General features: G+C 42.2%; 1 protein-coding gene across 2 annotated transcripts in view; it reads right to left on the bottom strand.

The window, feature by feature from the left end:
* Positions 1–16,333, bottom strand: part of STAC (SH3 and cysteine rich domain) — a 127,562-nt gene that overhangs the window by 9,184 nt on the left and 102,045 nt on the right. For both annotated transcript variants that reach the window (XM_036267308.1, XM_036267309.1), the window contains 3 exons: positions 15,448–15,536; positions 3,849–3,900; positions 3,619–3,756 (listed from right to left, as the gene is read on the bottom strand). In XM_036267308.1, coding sequence (XP_036123201.1) covers positions 3,619–3,756; positions 3,849–3,900; positions 15,448–15,536 — 279 coding nt within the window. The remainder of the gene's footprint in view (positions 1–3,618; positions 3,757–3,848; positions 3,901–15,447; positions 15,537–16,333) is intronic.

Here is a 16,333-nt window from a genome sequence, read left to right as displayed (position 1 = left end):
GAGCCTGTGCTATGGACTGAGAGGTCCCTTTTCGATGCCCGGTCAAGGCATATGCCCGGGGTTGTGGGCTTGATCCCTGGTAGGGGGTGTGCAGAAGGCAGCCGATCAATGTTTCTCTCACATCAATGTTTCTATCTCTATCTCCCTCTCCCTTTCTCTCTCTCTAAACAAAATCAATAAAAACATGTTTTTTAAAAAAAAGAGAAAAAGAAACACCAGGCTGGAGAAATATCAGGGTTATGTCACTTTCCTACAGAATTACAGGCAGATCTATGTGGTTCCAAGTTCAGGCTGAAATGCTATGTTGTGTCTTAAACATGTCTAAGTGAAGAGGCTGGATTGTATGCTTTACCCCCATCCCACAGATGGCCAGTTCAACCATGAGAGGGGAGAATGCAGGTGTGAGCCCATTCCCAGAAAATATTTTTTTAAGGAAATATGGCCAAGGAATTTGTATAAGTCATTGAGCTTGTTCTGGTCCTGGAAATTGATCAACATGAGCAAATTTTAATTTGCCTTCTGGTTTTAATGATTTGTATATTAATAACACGAAAACAATGTTTCATCTCCAACAGGGAAGCACAAGATTATTCTGAGAGAAAAAAATCAAACATGCTAGCAAAATGATTTAATGACACTTTTCCAATAAAGATGAACATCCTTCCTGAATTTATTTCATTCAAAAGACTTTCCAAATTTTTGGAACAGGAAGGATACAGCTGAGTAAACTTGGAGAAGTGTGAAGCGATGGCATGGAGTCCTGCTGGGGAATGTGCTTGTTTGGTTTGTGGGGTGTGTGTGGCATGAGAACGGGGTCTCAGTCTGATGAGCATGATTCCATTGCCTGGAATCAGAAATGACTCAGTAGGGTGCTTAAATGAGCTAGAATTTGTTTTCAAGGGGCTCTCTGGTCCTAGGACACTTGCCTTTATGATGCTTTCCTTCCCTGGAAGCTGCACTAAGTAAATAGTGCCTTGCTGGTCAGTTTATTTCACAATGTCCGGGGCACATGGCTCCGTGGAAGGCACTGACATTGACTTGGAGGTTGAAGACTATATTTAAGTTCCAGCCTGGCCCCTTACCAGGATTTTGTCCCTTTTAGCAAGGAGGTGACTTCTACGAGCCTTTGTTTCTTCATTTATAAAATATAAATAGTGACAAATTAATCTATAACATTCACAGGGCATGTGTGGCACCTCAGATAACATGTTGTAGGTATATATAAGTTTTATAAGTATTATATAATATACATGTATGAAATTTAAAAATAATGACCAATAATAGTGATGATACTTATAATAATTGTTATTGTGACAATATCCAGGAGAGTATTAATCTGTTCTTTCCTTCTCTGTGAATCGTAAACTAGAGATAAAACGTTCTCTCTTATGAAGCAGACTCCAAAACAGGTCATCATAATCCAAAAAGGAATAGCCATGGGAGTTTCGCATACATTTTATGGGAGGGAGAGTGGTTTATGCAATCTGACAGGGATAGTAGAGGTGGTGGGGTTCCCCAGGAGTGCTATTGTTAAGGGGTGTCTTTCAGATACCACTGCTCTTTATAGGTAGATGATGGCTTCCACTATCTCCAGGGAGCATGTGGGCAAGTGATGCGTTGGGCAGACACCAGCTTCAGGGAGAATGAGCAACTTTGGGCAGAAAATGAAGTAGCAGATCTTAACCAAGGTATATTTCATGCTGACACATTGATGGCTTTTGATTTCTATAAACATATATTCTGTTTTTACAAGGGACCAGGTAAAGGAGAGGTTGTGTAACTTACCAAATGAAATCTTTCCCAAAGTGGGCATACTTTGTAAGCAATTTTTATGAGTGGGAAGAATGTAAATTTCAAGTAAAACTGTAAAACCATAGAGTTCAGTGACCCAATTTCCTAAGGATATTGGAAATTTTAATAATAAAAAATTACTAGGTGAGGGTGCTTACATTTCTATAAGCTATGGTTACTGCAATTAGATGCAGTAATGGTGGTACGTGGTAGTGTGTTGTGTGAGCATGTGTGTGTGTGTGACCTGGGCATGTGCAAAACTGAGGCCCAGGAAAATCACAGCAACCCTGTGTACTTTTACAGTATTAGACTCAAAAGATAACATTGAGTATTTTTAACATTGCTTCTTTTAAAATTCAGTTTTTAAAGATTTACACCATGAAAGTAATTTAAATAGAAAAAAAAACACCTTAAAGCTTCCAGTTTTTTCTCTTTTCCCTCATGTCTGTATTAATTTTTCACTAGTGTTGTATCATTAATACTTCACTTATTTCTTTACTGTTTATAAAACCATCGTTTAAGATGGCAACACAATATTTGAAGGTTTCTATCCTCTCTCTTAGGTCTGCCCTCACTTCTGCAAAGTGAGGAGGTGTGAATGGAAATGTCCCAGGGGTCTATCATCATCTTCAAAGGCTTCTCCTTTTTGGCCCCTCCTGGGAGGTCATTAGGCCATCTTGTCTCCTCTGTCAGTTTTATCACACTCCTTCCTGACCCACTGTTATCCCGCAGGCCATCCGATGCTGTAGGATCCTGAGACTCAGATAAGCCTGTGTAGTAGTGGTGGCAGAGGTGGGTGAGGTCCCATCTGATTCACGATGTTTTCAATAATAAAAACGGGGCACCAGGCCCCATTTATCACCTCTCCCTTTGTGTTTACCTTGGGAGAGTGGTGAGGGGGACCTGGGTCTGGATTCCACTGAGACTTTATTAAGAGAGAAAATAAATCTCTAATGTTTAATTTCCAAAGATATCCCCAAATGAATCAAGAGCAAACATGGAGGTCCGAGCACATTACATATTTTAGTCTATAGTGAGGACACAGGGCATGGCATAGCATGAGGGGAGTTGCAGTTAGAGAAGGGGCAGGAGGAAAACTTCTCTCTGCTAGGTGAAGAGCTAAGCTGTGCATGTCTGGTCTCTGCCAACATTCTAGGCGTGAGATGAGGAGCATGAGGCAAGGAGGCTGAAGACATACAGGTACAGGAGTTCTTGCCTCACTTCTCAGGAAATCGATGTTATCACAGTGAACCCCACAGTCAATATAATGCTGGGGCAAGATGGTACCAGACACCTCTAGATTAGATGCAGGGAGATATCCAGGGCATGGGCCCGAGATAGTCCTTGTTATGGACTCTCATGGTTTCCATTGAGCAGGCAGAAGCTTGGAATCTGCACGAGGAGACTTAAGAGGGGTCTTTATGACTGAAAGCAAATGCTGTGGAACACAGGAACAAATAACCACAAAGTATTCCCAAGAGACCAAGGAAAATGAACCATACATTAGTGGAGACCAGCGCAGAGCCCAAACTGGAGTAGCTGCCCACATCAGAGGCCAGTGATCCTCAGAGAACAGCATGGGGACCAGATGTCCTCACCCTGCTGCCATGATATTCTGTACACTTCCTCTGTGGACAGATACCACCTAGTGAGCTCCCCAACATTCTGGTTGTGCATGTTTTTTACTACACTAATATTATTGGAGTAAGTATATCTTTTCTCAAAGTGAATATTTGGAGTGTGACTCTATTCACTCAGATTTATAGATATTGCTATGTTTGTCGAAATGACTGTTGCTCTGTTTTGGTCATACTTGATATTACTTACCTGATTCTCTTTCAGTGTTATCTGCCCCTGTTCCTTACACCCAATGAAGGTTCTAACACATCTAAAAATCTTCTCATTTTGTTGTACTCTCTGAACAAAGTTGGCTGGAAAGAAGCCAATCCTGTCTTGAATTTTCCCCTGAAAGGAAAAAGGAGGCATGCATCCACAATTCACTGAATTATAGTAACCAAATGATTTTTGTTTTTTTTTTAAGAAAGAGAGGTACTTACTTTCCACCAGTCTTCGTTGGAATCTTCTAGAAGAGTAATCATGTCTCCTGGTCTAAAACAAAGAGTGAATGAGTTGAGTGAGGAAGCAGAGGGGGATAAAACAACAACAACATGATACTTAACAATTAGAAGTAACAGTTTTTCATTTATACAAATAATCCTAAAATAAATAGAATAAAATAAACATGACTTTTACCAGTTCTTCCCACCCATGAAAATAGCTTTGTTGCATATTGAAAGCAAGTATAATTTCTATGCTATATTAAAAAAAATAATCCTTAGCTTTATTTTTATACAGAGATAATCATATTTGCATTGTTAAAAATGCCAAAATTTGGATGGCGGTCAGTTTCAAGGTGCAAGCTGCCCTTCATATTCTGCCCTACAATCCCCTCTCATTGCCCGGAGGAGAACACTGTTAATGGTTTCCCGTGTTTCCGCCTATACCCTTTCCATATGGTTGCATTTATAGGTAGATACGTACAGGTATTTTGATTTTTCTTTTGTTTACTATTGATATCTAAAATTAGTCATTATCATACTCATCATATTTTCTCAGTCCCTTCTTGAAACTTATTATACTTTTGCTTAGCTCTACTTTCCTGGCCTACCACCTTTTATGTGGGTATAATTTGGAATTTTGTTTTAGGCTTGTGTGTGTGTTACATCATTCATGAAGAATTACTTGAGTTTAACTGAAGACTTACATGCTTGTGTTGATGTGGTGGTGATTTGCCATGTCTTGTTTGATTTTCATATCCTCATGTTTGGATGTGTGGATGTGTGTTTTAATTCCTTTTACACATTGTCATTTCTGCCTCATTTTATTGGGCAAAGCTAGTCATGCAACCAGCTCAGACTCAGGGACAGGGTAATAGGCGCCACATCTGTGGTAAGAGGAATTGCAAAATCTCATGGCAAAGGGCATGGATACAGGTTGGGGCGAAGACTTCGGGTCTTTCATGTCTTGATTAGCCACCAGAGACACCTCATGCTCTTCAGTAAATTTGCTGTGAGTTCAGTGTCTCTTTGTGCTCTTATGTCTAAAGTTGTTTGTCTCTGAGTATTTTTTGGTCTCTGGTCATCTTCATTGTTCTCAACTCGTTTCTATTTCTTAGGCTGCCAGGAAACTCCCCAAATTTTGGGGTCTCTGATAGCATTATTTCTTGTTTTCTAGTACTGTTATGGACGCATTCTTTAAAAAAAATTTTTTTCTGACATCATAAGGGATTATAGAAAGAGGGGAAGTAGATTTGTGTGCTCATTTTACTCTTCTGATTCAATCTCCTCTGCCGTCATCTTTAATTTTCAGTTAATATTTATCTCCAAATAGAACAGGCTTGTTGCACCTGAAACATTAAACACAACTGGCATTTTCGTAGTTCAACAGTCCCCATTTCACGCTGATGCCACAGCAGCAAGGTGGCTGAAAATTACTCTTTTCCCAGATGAGAGATTTAATTAAGCTGCGAGGATGAAAGTCAATGTAGAAACATCTTTCTAGCTCCAGCAGATTTTATTTAACCTAATAACCTGAGAAACCATGTGTTAGCATCAACTACAAAGACTTTGCTGATGGTTCGGTAGAAACTTCAAATAGAAAATGGAACTGGAGCTTGGGGGAGCACCTTTTCCTAAGGGTGCAAGAGAATGCTGCCTAAATCCAACCTCTGTTTTTCCAGTCTAGCTAGAGACTCATTCTTTCCTGTGCCCAGAGGTGGACTGTCCCTGCATGCATGACCCATGGTAACCAAACTACACACTGGAATAAGGCACTCCCTGGAACACAAGTTATAATTTTATGAGAAATACCAGACATACTCCTGACATTGTGATGGGGATTCTTTCTTTTCCTAAAAAAGGGCTCCACCAGAATCAGAAAATTGCTTGGTGAGTAAGGAGAGTTACATTCATCCACTTTTTCTTTCTTTTCGTTTTTTTTTCACCTACTCTTTTTAACAAATGTTCTAGAATGCTGATTCTGAAAGAACCATTTTACTAGGCACGGGCTATATTCTGGTGACTAGAGTCCCACTGGAGCTAATATTCTAGTGAAAAGATGGATAATAAACAAGCACATACATATATAGTAAAACACTTCAATAAATATGTAAATGATAAATATGTAATTTGTATAATTGCAAATTGTCTTAAAGGCAATGAAGGAAATAAACAGGATGCAGCTGTAAAGAAGAGTAGACTCCTGGTACTAGTCCCTGCTCCAGTCATCTGGTGGAGCTCATGCCTCTTTCTCACTGTGGGGCAGCCCTTCAGTCCAAGGCAGCAGCTCTCTGACATCTGGGTCAGCGTGGGAGTTGTGCTCCCCACCCCCCTGCCTGGCATCACCCATCAGTCTCAGCAGGCTCCATGCTGAGGCTGCACTCGGAAACTTTCCTGACACTGGGCTCCGAGCAGTGGATCTGAGTAGGCATGCAAGATAAAACCGCCCTGTGTAATATAAAGTTTATAATTTATTTTTTAAAATGTGTCTTGACCCAGTTTTGAAACTCTGGGTAGGGACTATAGAGTTCCGCTTAAGGACCTGATTAAGTCAACACCCCAACCACTTGCCTTCGGGCTCTCAAGCTCCAGCCACTGTGCGCCACCCCCAGCCCTAATTGCACTGGGGGCCAGGTATCAGCCAACCAGGCAGAGCTCTTGGGCCTTGGAACCTGTGAAATTATTCAAATTAGCTAATAACAGGGAGCCTGGGAAATTAGATCTAGTGATTATTACTTTTTAATTGAGTGTCCTCTTAGGTTTTGGGAGGGACAGTTGGTTAATGGAATAGACTTTGAACTCTTAAGTGGCTTCAGACATTAATCTCTGGGGGGTGATTCAGAACTTCAGAACAGCTCTTCCCTCTCTTTACATCCCCCAGACCTGTTTCCCCTCCACTGTAGGTGATGCTGATACAGGTATGGGAAGGCTTGGGGGCCCACCACCCAGGACCTGATTACAATAAAGAGGCTGAAAAGAAGTCCCAGAGACGTGGAAGTGGGGTACAGACTGACAATCCCCAGAAGAGGGGGTGGTGGGGAAGAGATAAACCACAGAACTTATATACATGTGTGCATGAACAATAGACATGGACAACAAAGCTGGGGACAAGGCAGGGGGGGAAGGGGGGAATCAGTGGGGGAAAAAGGAGAAACATCTGTAACACAAATAAATAATTAATCATAATAATAAAAAAAGAGGCTGAAAAGAGGGAGGAGGAACCCCAAATAGACTGGAGGGGGCAGCAATGTTCACTGAGTGAGGTGGGCATGACATGTTGCATTTTCACACGGGAAAGAAGGTTCAGAGATACTTCTCCACTAATAGTCAGGATTTGAACCCACTACTGACACTGCTAGATCAAGCTGACTCTTGTACTACTCAAGCCTTGGGAGAACTCGTCAGAACCGCCCATTTTACTCTGCAAGTACTTTGAGATATCTTTACTGTTTCTCACTCTGCCCCATTCATTAGGCAAAAAGAACCCCAAATGAAGCTTACAGCAACCATGGTCACTCAGCCAAAACAGATGTCCTGGAAGAAACAGCCTAAGGGGAACAGAAAAATGAGCTCGCCGAACCGCTCCATTAATTTTAGATTTGCTTCATTTTTTGCCAGACCCGTTTCTCAATTTCCGTACTTTTGGTCCAGAGCCTCGCACAGTCTGAGGACACGGGTAGGTAGCGAGGAACTCTGGAACGATGCAGTATGATTTTGTTTTAAGACTGATATCTGCTTGCAGTGTCCCCAGCTCAGAGAAGCAGCGTGCAGCTGAAGGGCCCTTTGGGTGGGAGCTGGTTGGTGAACGTTCCTGAACTGTCACGGATCATGCTCCCCGGAACCTAATTCAAAGAGGCATTCGAGTGCGAGGGAGGCTGCTAAACACATTAGTGACATTCGGGAAGATCTGGGTTTCTTGACACAGTGCAGCATCAGAACGTAATATGCATCAGAGACTTTCCTCAAATAGCCTTAATTACATTTTGATGTCCTGGTGACTGTGAAGATTATTTTTAAATCAAATTGGTGCATTAGGATTACATTTAGTTTTAATTAAGTTGATGCATTTGCCAAGCGGTAATGTACTTAGAGAATGGAAATGAGACACCAAGGGAGTCTTCTTCTGTCTTACTCTGTCTTAAGGGCTCTCCTGTTTTTATTTTATGGCAGGTGTATAAAGCTTTACAGAGTGAAGGACACCGTCTTATAAGTTACGGGACCAAAATCCAGTGAAGACCAGTGTACTGAGCCTCAGGACTGAGAATCAGGAAGCCTGCATTCTGGTTTAGGGTCTGCCACTGACCCACTGTGTATTTTTGGATATGTCCCAGTTGTTCTCAAATCTGGAAGATAATTAGAATCTAGGGAAACATTTAACATACATATTTCCAAATGGGATTTGACCCTCTAGGCTTGGGTGGAGCCCAGCAATCTCTATTTTAATAATATTTTCCAGGAGATTCTTATGGTTCATTAACAAGTGTGAACCATCTTAACCATAGGGCCCTCCTCTGTAAAATACTACTTGCATGGGTAACCCAACAGATTTGCTCAAAGAACACAAGGGGGTGTCAGGGAAAATTGTGAAAGACTTTGAAATGGGCAAAAAAGATTACTGTTCTGGGTGTCTAGCTCACCTTCCCGGGTCATCCTCTCCCCCTCTCCCCTCAGTGTCGTTGAGCTATTGTTTTTCATCACTGCAAGTTGTACAAAACTGATGATAATGCAAATGACTCTTGTCCACAGAAATGCGAGTGAATTGTGCCCGGTGGAATGTGATCAATTTTACCTGTGACTGTGGACCCGTTTTGCACATATTTGTGAATTCACATCAGCACTCCGGATTGCCTACACGCGTGTGACACTTGAATGCTCCTTTGAACCAGATGTGACTTATTACTGGTTCTCTCATTAATCAATGAGCCTAATAAAATTTTTGATATGTGTTCATTTTATATTTGTATAAGAGTCAGGCTTTTATCTTAATTTAAAAAAATTATCCTTGAACAGGAGTGACTTTTCATGAACACATTCTATAGATCCCAAACTTCCTGGTTTTATAAATGAGCTTCACAATCCTAATAGACTTGTAAGAAGTGATGTGAGTGGCTGACACGGGATGAATGAATACACTGTCTGTATCTGCTGATTAGAATATAATTGTCAGCCTTCTCAGAGAGGAAACCTACCACAATCAGTATAGTTTGGAAAACTGGGGGTAAGAGGAAGACGAGTGGACTCGAGTAATTACTTTCTACCTGTGCGTTCTGGGGCCTAGTTCTCCCACTTTATCCCCCCAAATGTAAAGAACCATAAATGGTCTCATTTGAATATGAACTACACAGCTACATGTTCATTTACTAAGCTTTACTGAATTTTGAGACGGTCTTTTCAGAATGAAGACTGGAATGAATGAAATTACTTAAATATGCCCCTGCTCCCTGTCCGTACTACTTTCTATAAGAAAGTTAAATTAAACAAATAAACAAACACATAAATAAATAAGCCCCTGCTCCTGCAATGATGACGCAACACTTCTTTTGGTAATGGAGTTTGCACTGGCCCTATTGAAGTAATTCTCTCGTTCTGTTATTTGACCTATTCTTCCCTTATCCTTCCCTCACTGTAAAGATAGAGTGACTGCTCACTCGCCACGCTGACAGGTCCCATGTCCCCTTTCCAGAAGCCCTGGCAGGGCTGTGATGCCACCTCCTTGCAAAGCGTTCTGTGACTTCCCAAGGCTGCTTGGATGCCCCCTTGGGGTGCTGCGCTGGACTGCCTCCTCACCCACAAGACCACACCTGAAGTGCACCTTCTTGCCTAACCCCCATCCCCTGCCCTGTGCCCACGTGAGCTCTCTGAGGACAGGGTCTGTGAATTGTTCCCCCAGCAGAGCAGATGCTCACTCACGATGTGACAAGTGCAGGATAGATAAAACAAGTTCTGGAAACAGCCATACGAAGGTTAAAACCAGTTTTAACTCAAATTCAAATGGTGCTTTAAAAAAGTCAGAATGAGATGACTCCAGGCCACCCCATCTCCAGAGGTTCTTAGGAGTATAAGCGAATGTGACAAACAGTGGCTTGGTCCCATTCGGATTCACCCATGGGAAAATCTGAGCTGCTTCCGGGAAAGAGTCTGATGATTCAAGAATCTAAATCCTTATTTGGGGTTACAAAAAGATAGGTTTTTCTTTGAAGCTCCCCAAACTTGGGTGTTCTGACACACAGTGAAGTGGCAATTAATATGTGTCTTCCTTAGAATTTAATAATCTTGAAAAAGCAGTTCCTGATCTTCCTCTCTTGGCTCATAAGCTTTTTTTTTTTTTCCTTTCTCATTTTTTCTCCCTTATGAAACATGGCCATTATCATATAAATCTGTTTGGGGAGAACTAATAAAAATGAAAATGACTTAGATGTGGGAAGCCAAAATGGATTCTTTGGAATCGGCATTATATGGTTACTAAAATATGCATTTGAATCTTTAAGTCTTTTATTTACTCTTGATTCTTTATTTCAAAGTTCTTAAGATGTTTAGGGTTTTGCGTTTACTTGGAGTTATTTACATCTGCTGATTACTTGTGGGATATATCAACTAATGCCTATTGGTTTTTAAAAGGTATGTTGGTGTGAGTAATAGGCCAATCTTATTTGCAGGCTTCTGAACCCAAACGCAGCGAGAATAAGGGGTCTGGTGACGTTGTACATATGGAGGGTGGGATTCACTTTCTTTAAAAGCCAAGCATGTATTATCGAGCTCGTGCTAATGATATGTGTGTATGATGTGTGCACATGTATGTGCGTGTGTTTGTGCAGATATGACTGTGTGGGAATGCATGTGCATATGTAAGTATATCACACACACACACTCACCCACTTGGCCGAGAAGGTGATTCGACCCATGACTGATGTGACAGCCCTCGGCACTGTGGGATAATGATGATGTCAATACTGATTCTAACAGGGTTCTCCAGTTTGTATTGCAAGTAGTACTTTAAAGAATTTTGCACACGAACTAAGCTGGCGGCCCATAAAGTGTAATTTCCCATGCTCTTGAAAAAGCTTGATAAAAAGGGTTATTGGTGGAAATTGTCTAAGACCCTAATTACAGAAAGGTTACCTACTTGCTCATGCAAGCTCATTCCACTCAAAGGAACCTGGGTGGCTCTTTAGTGTCAGGAGACTGCATAATCATCAGCAATGACCTGGAGGTCTCACACAGGATGGCATCATCTCTTTCATGTCAGTGGTAAAATTTCATACCTTTGGTGTGTCACATCAGCATCTGTAAAACCTGCTCAGACAAGGGACAGGGTATCACAGCCTCCTTATCACTGGACCAGTTAGATCAAGTCTCACTGGATGTGCTCAATGGCCAGAGAGAGTCTTTGCCAGTGTTTTTTGTACTATACATTCTTAGGGCTGGGTTAATGAGGTTGTTCAGAAGATAAGGAAATGAAACATTATGTAAAGATGCAGATTATGAACAGAAGGTATCAAAAATATATTGTGCACCTTGCTTTGTACTGGGGATGAAACCCTAGCTCTCCTTTTCAATATCTTATTACTCAGTCGCTGTAGGAAGGAGAGAACTGAAGCTCTAAGTGATTAAACATGTGCTCAAACTAACGTAGCTAGTGAGGACCAGAGCTGGAAGGCAGGCGAGGTCTGTGTGACTCCCAGATGTGGCTCTTTGCTTCCCTCTCCCCTGTTGTCTCCTACTCTGTGCCCACGGTGGTGGAAAGATAGAGCATTATCATGGTATGTGAGCTCTGGGGATTTGGGAAGGTGAAGGTGGATGCATTTAGGAAGGAAGTTTATTTTGCACTGAAACTGTAGCAAAGCAGGTTGTGTGAAGCCTGTCTTGAGATAGCATTTGGTGACTAATGATGAGACCACACTTCTAAGAGGAGTACTCACTGCCCTAAGAGTAAGGGGACAGCACCTGGCTTCTCTTTTCTGAAGCCCGATCTTCTATCCTCAACTGAGAGTGCTCAGTGAAGAAACCCTCAGTGCAGGGCTTCTTCCAGATTGTCTTCAATCCTTGTTCTTTGTGAATGTGACCACGGGTTACTTGTGGTCTCCTTTTCTACAGTTTCTTCTTGACAAATAGGATTCATCATGGGGTCAAGGTCCCTCTCTTCCAGGATATAGGTCCTGGCTAACCCCTCTGAGCTTGGTTTGTTTCCTCTTTTATATTTTCCATAATATTATCCTGTACTTGACGTGCCCACTAATTATAGATGCCAGGTACAACATTAGTTCATTTCATTTCCACAACATTCATTCATTCCTTCCTCAGATATTTACTAAGCATCTACTATATTCTGAGAACTGTACTTGGCTACACGGATATCAAGTTTGGCAAGTATGGATTTTTTCTCATGGAGTTTATAAGGGAAATAGAGGTCAACCAAATAATACTGGAAATATATGTGAATATATATGCATTCTCTTTCTCTCATTCTTAAGTCTGAAAAGAAAGCATCTACTTCTAGATTATGAATAGAACTGATCGGAACTAACATTATTAAGCTCCCACTATGCACCAGATATTGTTGTCTTATTTAATCATAGCCATCCTATAAGGGCAGGCCTTGTATTCCCATTTTCAAGATGAGAAAACAGAGGTTCAGAAAGTTCGCTGAAATGATCTATTGTTAGAGTAGCTGGTTTGAATCCATTCTATCTGGCTCCCAAGTGTAGATGACCTCTGCTCCCAAAGTGGATGGAGAGAGGACTGGGAGGCAAGACCAGAAACACGGAGACCAGGTAGGGCCCTGCACACATCCAGGAGAGAGATGAGGTGGGGATGGATACCGTAGACTTCAGGCAAAGAGAACCAGTAGAATTTGAACACTGAATGTACTTTCGGGTAAAGGGAAGCCTCGGGTGGCTGGCTTGAAGGCTGGGCAGATGGTGACATCATTCACCTAAGGAGCAGGTTTGTGGGAGCGAGGGGAGGGCTGCTATGTGTCATCCACTTCTAGGGTAGGCAGGTAAGGATGTGCAACTGGAAGTCGGTTGAGAGAGCTGGACTGTTGGCTGTTTGCAGAAAAAGCTTTCTTTAGGATTGGCAGGTATATGACAAACGCTTTCAGAAGTGAAGTTTCATCTGCTCTCATCTATGACTGTTGGCTTTGCCACTTGGATTTTCTTTGTCCAACATTGTCTGTACGCTCACTTTTGCTCTCTTTCCTGAGGACAATACCCTGCGTGTCCCCTCCCCCACCGATCAGAATGCAGGTGGATGAGAATGGTATTTTGTTAAAAAGGAGTTTGTTTTTCGACTTTATGGTTTAAGAAGAAAGTGATAATTCACAAAGCCCCAGTTCATTCACGGAATTATACCAGATCCCCAAAGCATCGCCTTACCCATTCTAAATCAACCTCCTGGAACCTAGAATCTCTTGGCAAAAGGAAAAAAATGTAAGTATGATTTATCACTCCAGTCTTGCGGTCTACGTAATGCAGACTTTTCACTCCTGGGCACGAACAGTCCTGGGTGCCTCGATGCAGGCTGTAAACGTTTGCTTCGTGACTAGACGATTTGGCTTTTAATGGCCTGCGACCGACTAAAATAAGCACAAAAATATGACCACCACCAGGCCGCTAGACTACATTCCTCAGTAACGTTCTATATTTATCAGGAATTGTTTTTTTAATCTGATAATTTTCTAATATAAAACAAGGAGATCTGCACAAAAGGAAGTTGTTAAGTTTTAGATACCCGGATGACAGTCTCAAGAAGAACAAAATAGACTGTATTTGATGCAGGGTAAATATATGGCGCTGTCTTTGTCAGTAGATAGTTCATTGTGGACCATCCGCTGAAGGCATGCCCCACCCCGGTGATGAATCCTTTGTGGCTCTAACCTTCGGGGCTGTTATATCTCAGACAATAGGGCTGCACTTGACAAATGCCACCTCCTCCTCCTGCACCGATGCCAGACTGCTCGGGGGGTGTTCACAACTCCAGCCAGTGACTTCCGAAAGGCACTTCTCACTCAGTGATGGAGAAAGCTTGGAGTCTAAATGTCTGCAGAAATCGAAGGAGCCGGGATCCGGGATCCAGGATCCGGGATCCGGGATCCAGGCCCTGAACTCTGCTCTGCAAAGGTCCAAGATCACTTGGAAGCAGACCAGAGCGAATGCGGAAACAAAGCTGACCTCAGCAGGGAGCCAGGAGCAGCTAGGAGGCTCCACCCATCTCCTGCACCCATCTCCTGCGGAGGCTCGTTGAATGCTGCACCCCGAGGGCTGCTGAAATGGACCCAATGGCCCATGGAATTAGGGAAACAGGTGTAACTGGAGACCTTTTGGCAGCTCTCTGCTTTTAAGAGCCTTCGGGGAAAGTGGAGGAGGAGAGGCAGATCCCACTGAGGTGGAACCATAGTCAGGCCTGTGCGAGGGGGACTACTCCTGGGAAGTCGCAAAGCCCAAGGAGGGACAGAAGCCCAAATAGCCGCCGGGAGGAGAGACCAGTCCCCCGGGACGCCATCCAGAGGGAATGGCTGGTGACTGTGACTTGGCCGGCATGGCATTCAGACAAGTGGGGTCCACCCCAGATGGAGGCTACTTCACTAATGCTCTGATATTTTAGTAGGTTTTAGTGTTAATTTCTCTCTCCCTTCTCTTCAGACTTGGGAAGAACCATCTCTAAGGGCCCATTTGACTTGAAAAGCAGCCCTTTCTAGCCTGCTCTAGGATTGGGAAATACCAAGGCCTTCTCCCCAGATTACTTATGTCTTAGGGTCACGAATGGAGGCGGGGAGTAAGACAGGCCGGTGAACACACCGCATTATGAAGACTGTAGTAACTACCAGTTACGGAGCGTTTCCGACGACCAGGTACTGTGCTGTATGCTCTACACATTACTCATCGCCTCGCCAATACCGTCGGGGGAAGAGGTCATTCTTGTTCTTTCACAGATAAGAAAACCAGACTACTGAGATGTTTATAAACTGCTTAAGGTCACACAGTAAGCAGGATGTGAACGCAGAACTGATTCCAGCTTAACTACCCCTGAAACACAAGGAGCCAAAACTGTGGTCAAGAGAAAGTTACGATTTCATGAGGGTCCCCAGAGCTCACCTTACCACCCCCTGGTGTCAGTTAACATCAGTGGGATGGGTCCTGAAACCATCAGGGTGTGAGCCAGGGGAGGTGCCAGTCTCCGCAGGAGAAACAAGTGGTTTTAGTTTGACGCGATGCTAGTTTGGGGATGAAATACATGCTTTTTTATTTCCTATTAGACCCCACAGGATTGCCAAGTGCATCTATCTGATGCTTAACTGGCATGAAAACTCCCATTAGCGGTTCTGTTGGCCATGGACTAAAACTGTGCATCTTAAGGCAAGGTCCCGGATCAGCAGCATCAGAACAACCTGCAGACCAGTTGGAAACACAAATTCTCAAGCCCTGAATCAGGAGCTGCAGGGCGTGGCCCAGGCAGCTGTGCGTGAACCAGCCCTGCAGGTCCTCGGATGCACACTGAAGTTGGAGAATTGCTCTCAATCTCCTGGAGGTAACACCAATTGAATGAGTTTTTCTTTCTTTCATTTTCGCTTTTTTTTTTTTCCTTTAAAAATTGTTTTTACCTCATTTCCAGATCTTCATTCTCCTGCGGTACAAATTTGTACAAGGCAACATAGGTGTTCATCTGTAATGGGTCTTTGGAAAGAGGTCCCTGAAAGAGAAAATGGAGAAAAATTAGAGAAGAAGGAGAAAGAAATGGAGAGAAATAAGAAAAAAAAAACTTGTGACGTTAATGCAATGTAATTCAGTGCATGGCTCTTACGTGTTAAAATATCTAACCATTATTAAGGACTATGTTTCAACCACTGGTTTATTTTCAATTTCTTGGCTGAGACTGATGTTATTACAGTCCATTTGAAAACAATTAAGTGGAGGTCTTTGTCAGAAATACTACAATTTTTTTCAAATAATATTTTTTATATAGTTGTTCATAAAAGGTGATACAGGCTTGGCCCCGGGAATGAGAATATTCTCTCTATAAAAAGAGGGACATGTGAATAGGAGTAAAAAATATTCACTTCCTAAAATTGAGTTTTTTAAAAAAATGTATTTTCAATTACAGCTGACATGCAATATTATACTAGCTTCAGGTGTACAGCATAGTCATTGGACATTTATAGAATTTGCAAAGTGATCTATAAAATTGACTTTTTTTTCAGTTAGCCTAAAATTTGATGTCTAAAATATCAAAGAAATCCAGGTATATTTATGTGGCAATTAGTTCATTCAGGCTGTGAAATAAGCGCAAATTTTGACATGAGACAGATTTTGTTTATATCATGGAAACCTTGCAATAATGATAATAAAAGCTACTATTCTGATAGCTTACTGTGTGCCAGGCAGTATGTTACATGCATGAGCATACTGGAACCTCACAACGCAGTTTGTTATTCCCCAACTTGTAGACTATAAAGAGTATTATAAGTGTTTATAAATATTAGCTACTAT

Source organism: Molossus molossus, unplaced genomic scaffold (genome assembly GCF_014108415.1).
Source record: "Molossus molossus isolate mMolMol1 unplaced genomic scaffold, mMolMol1.p scaffold_m16_p_18, whole genome shotgun sequence".
In the NCBI taxonomy this organism is placed as follows: domain Eukaryota; kingdom Metazoa; phylum Chordata; class Mammalia; order Chiroptera; family Molossidae; genus Molossus; species Molossus molossus.
Note: the sequence above shows the minus strand (reverse complement) of the source record. Positions and strands in the feature narration are given on the sequence as shown.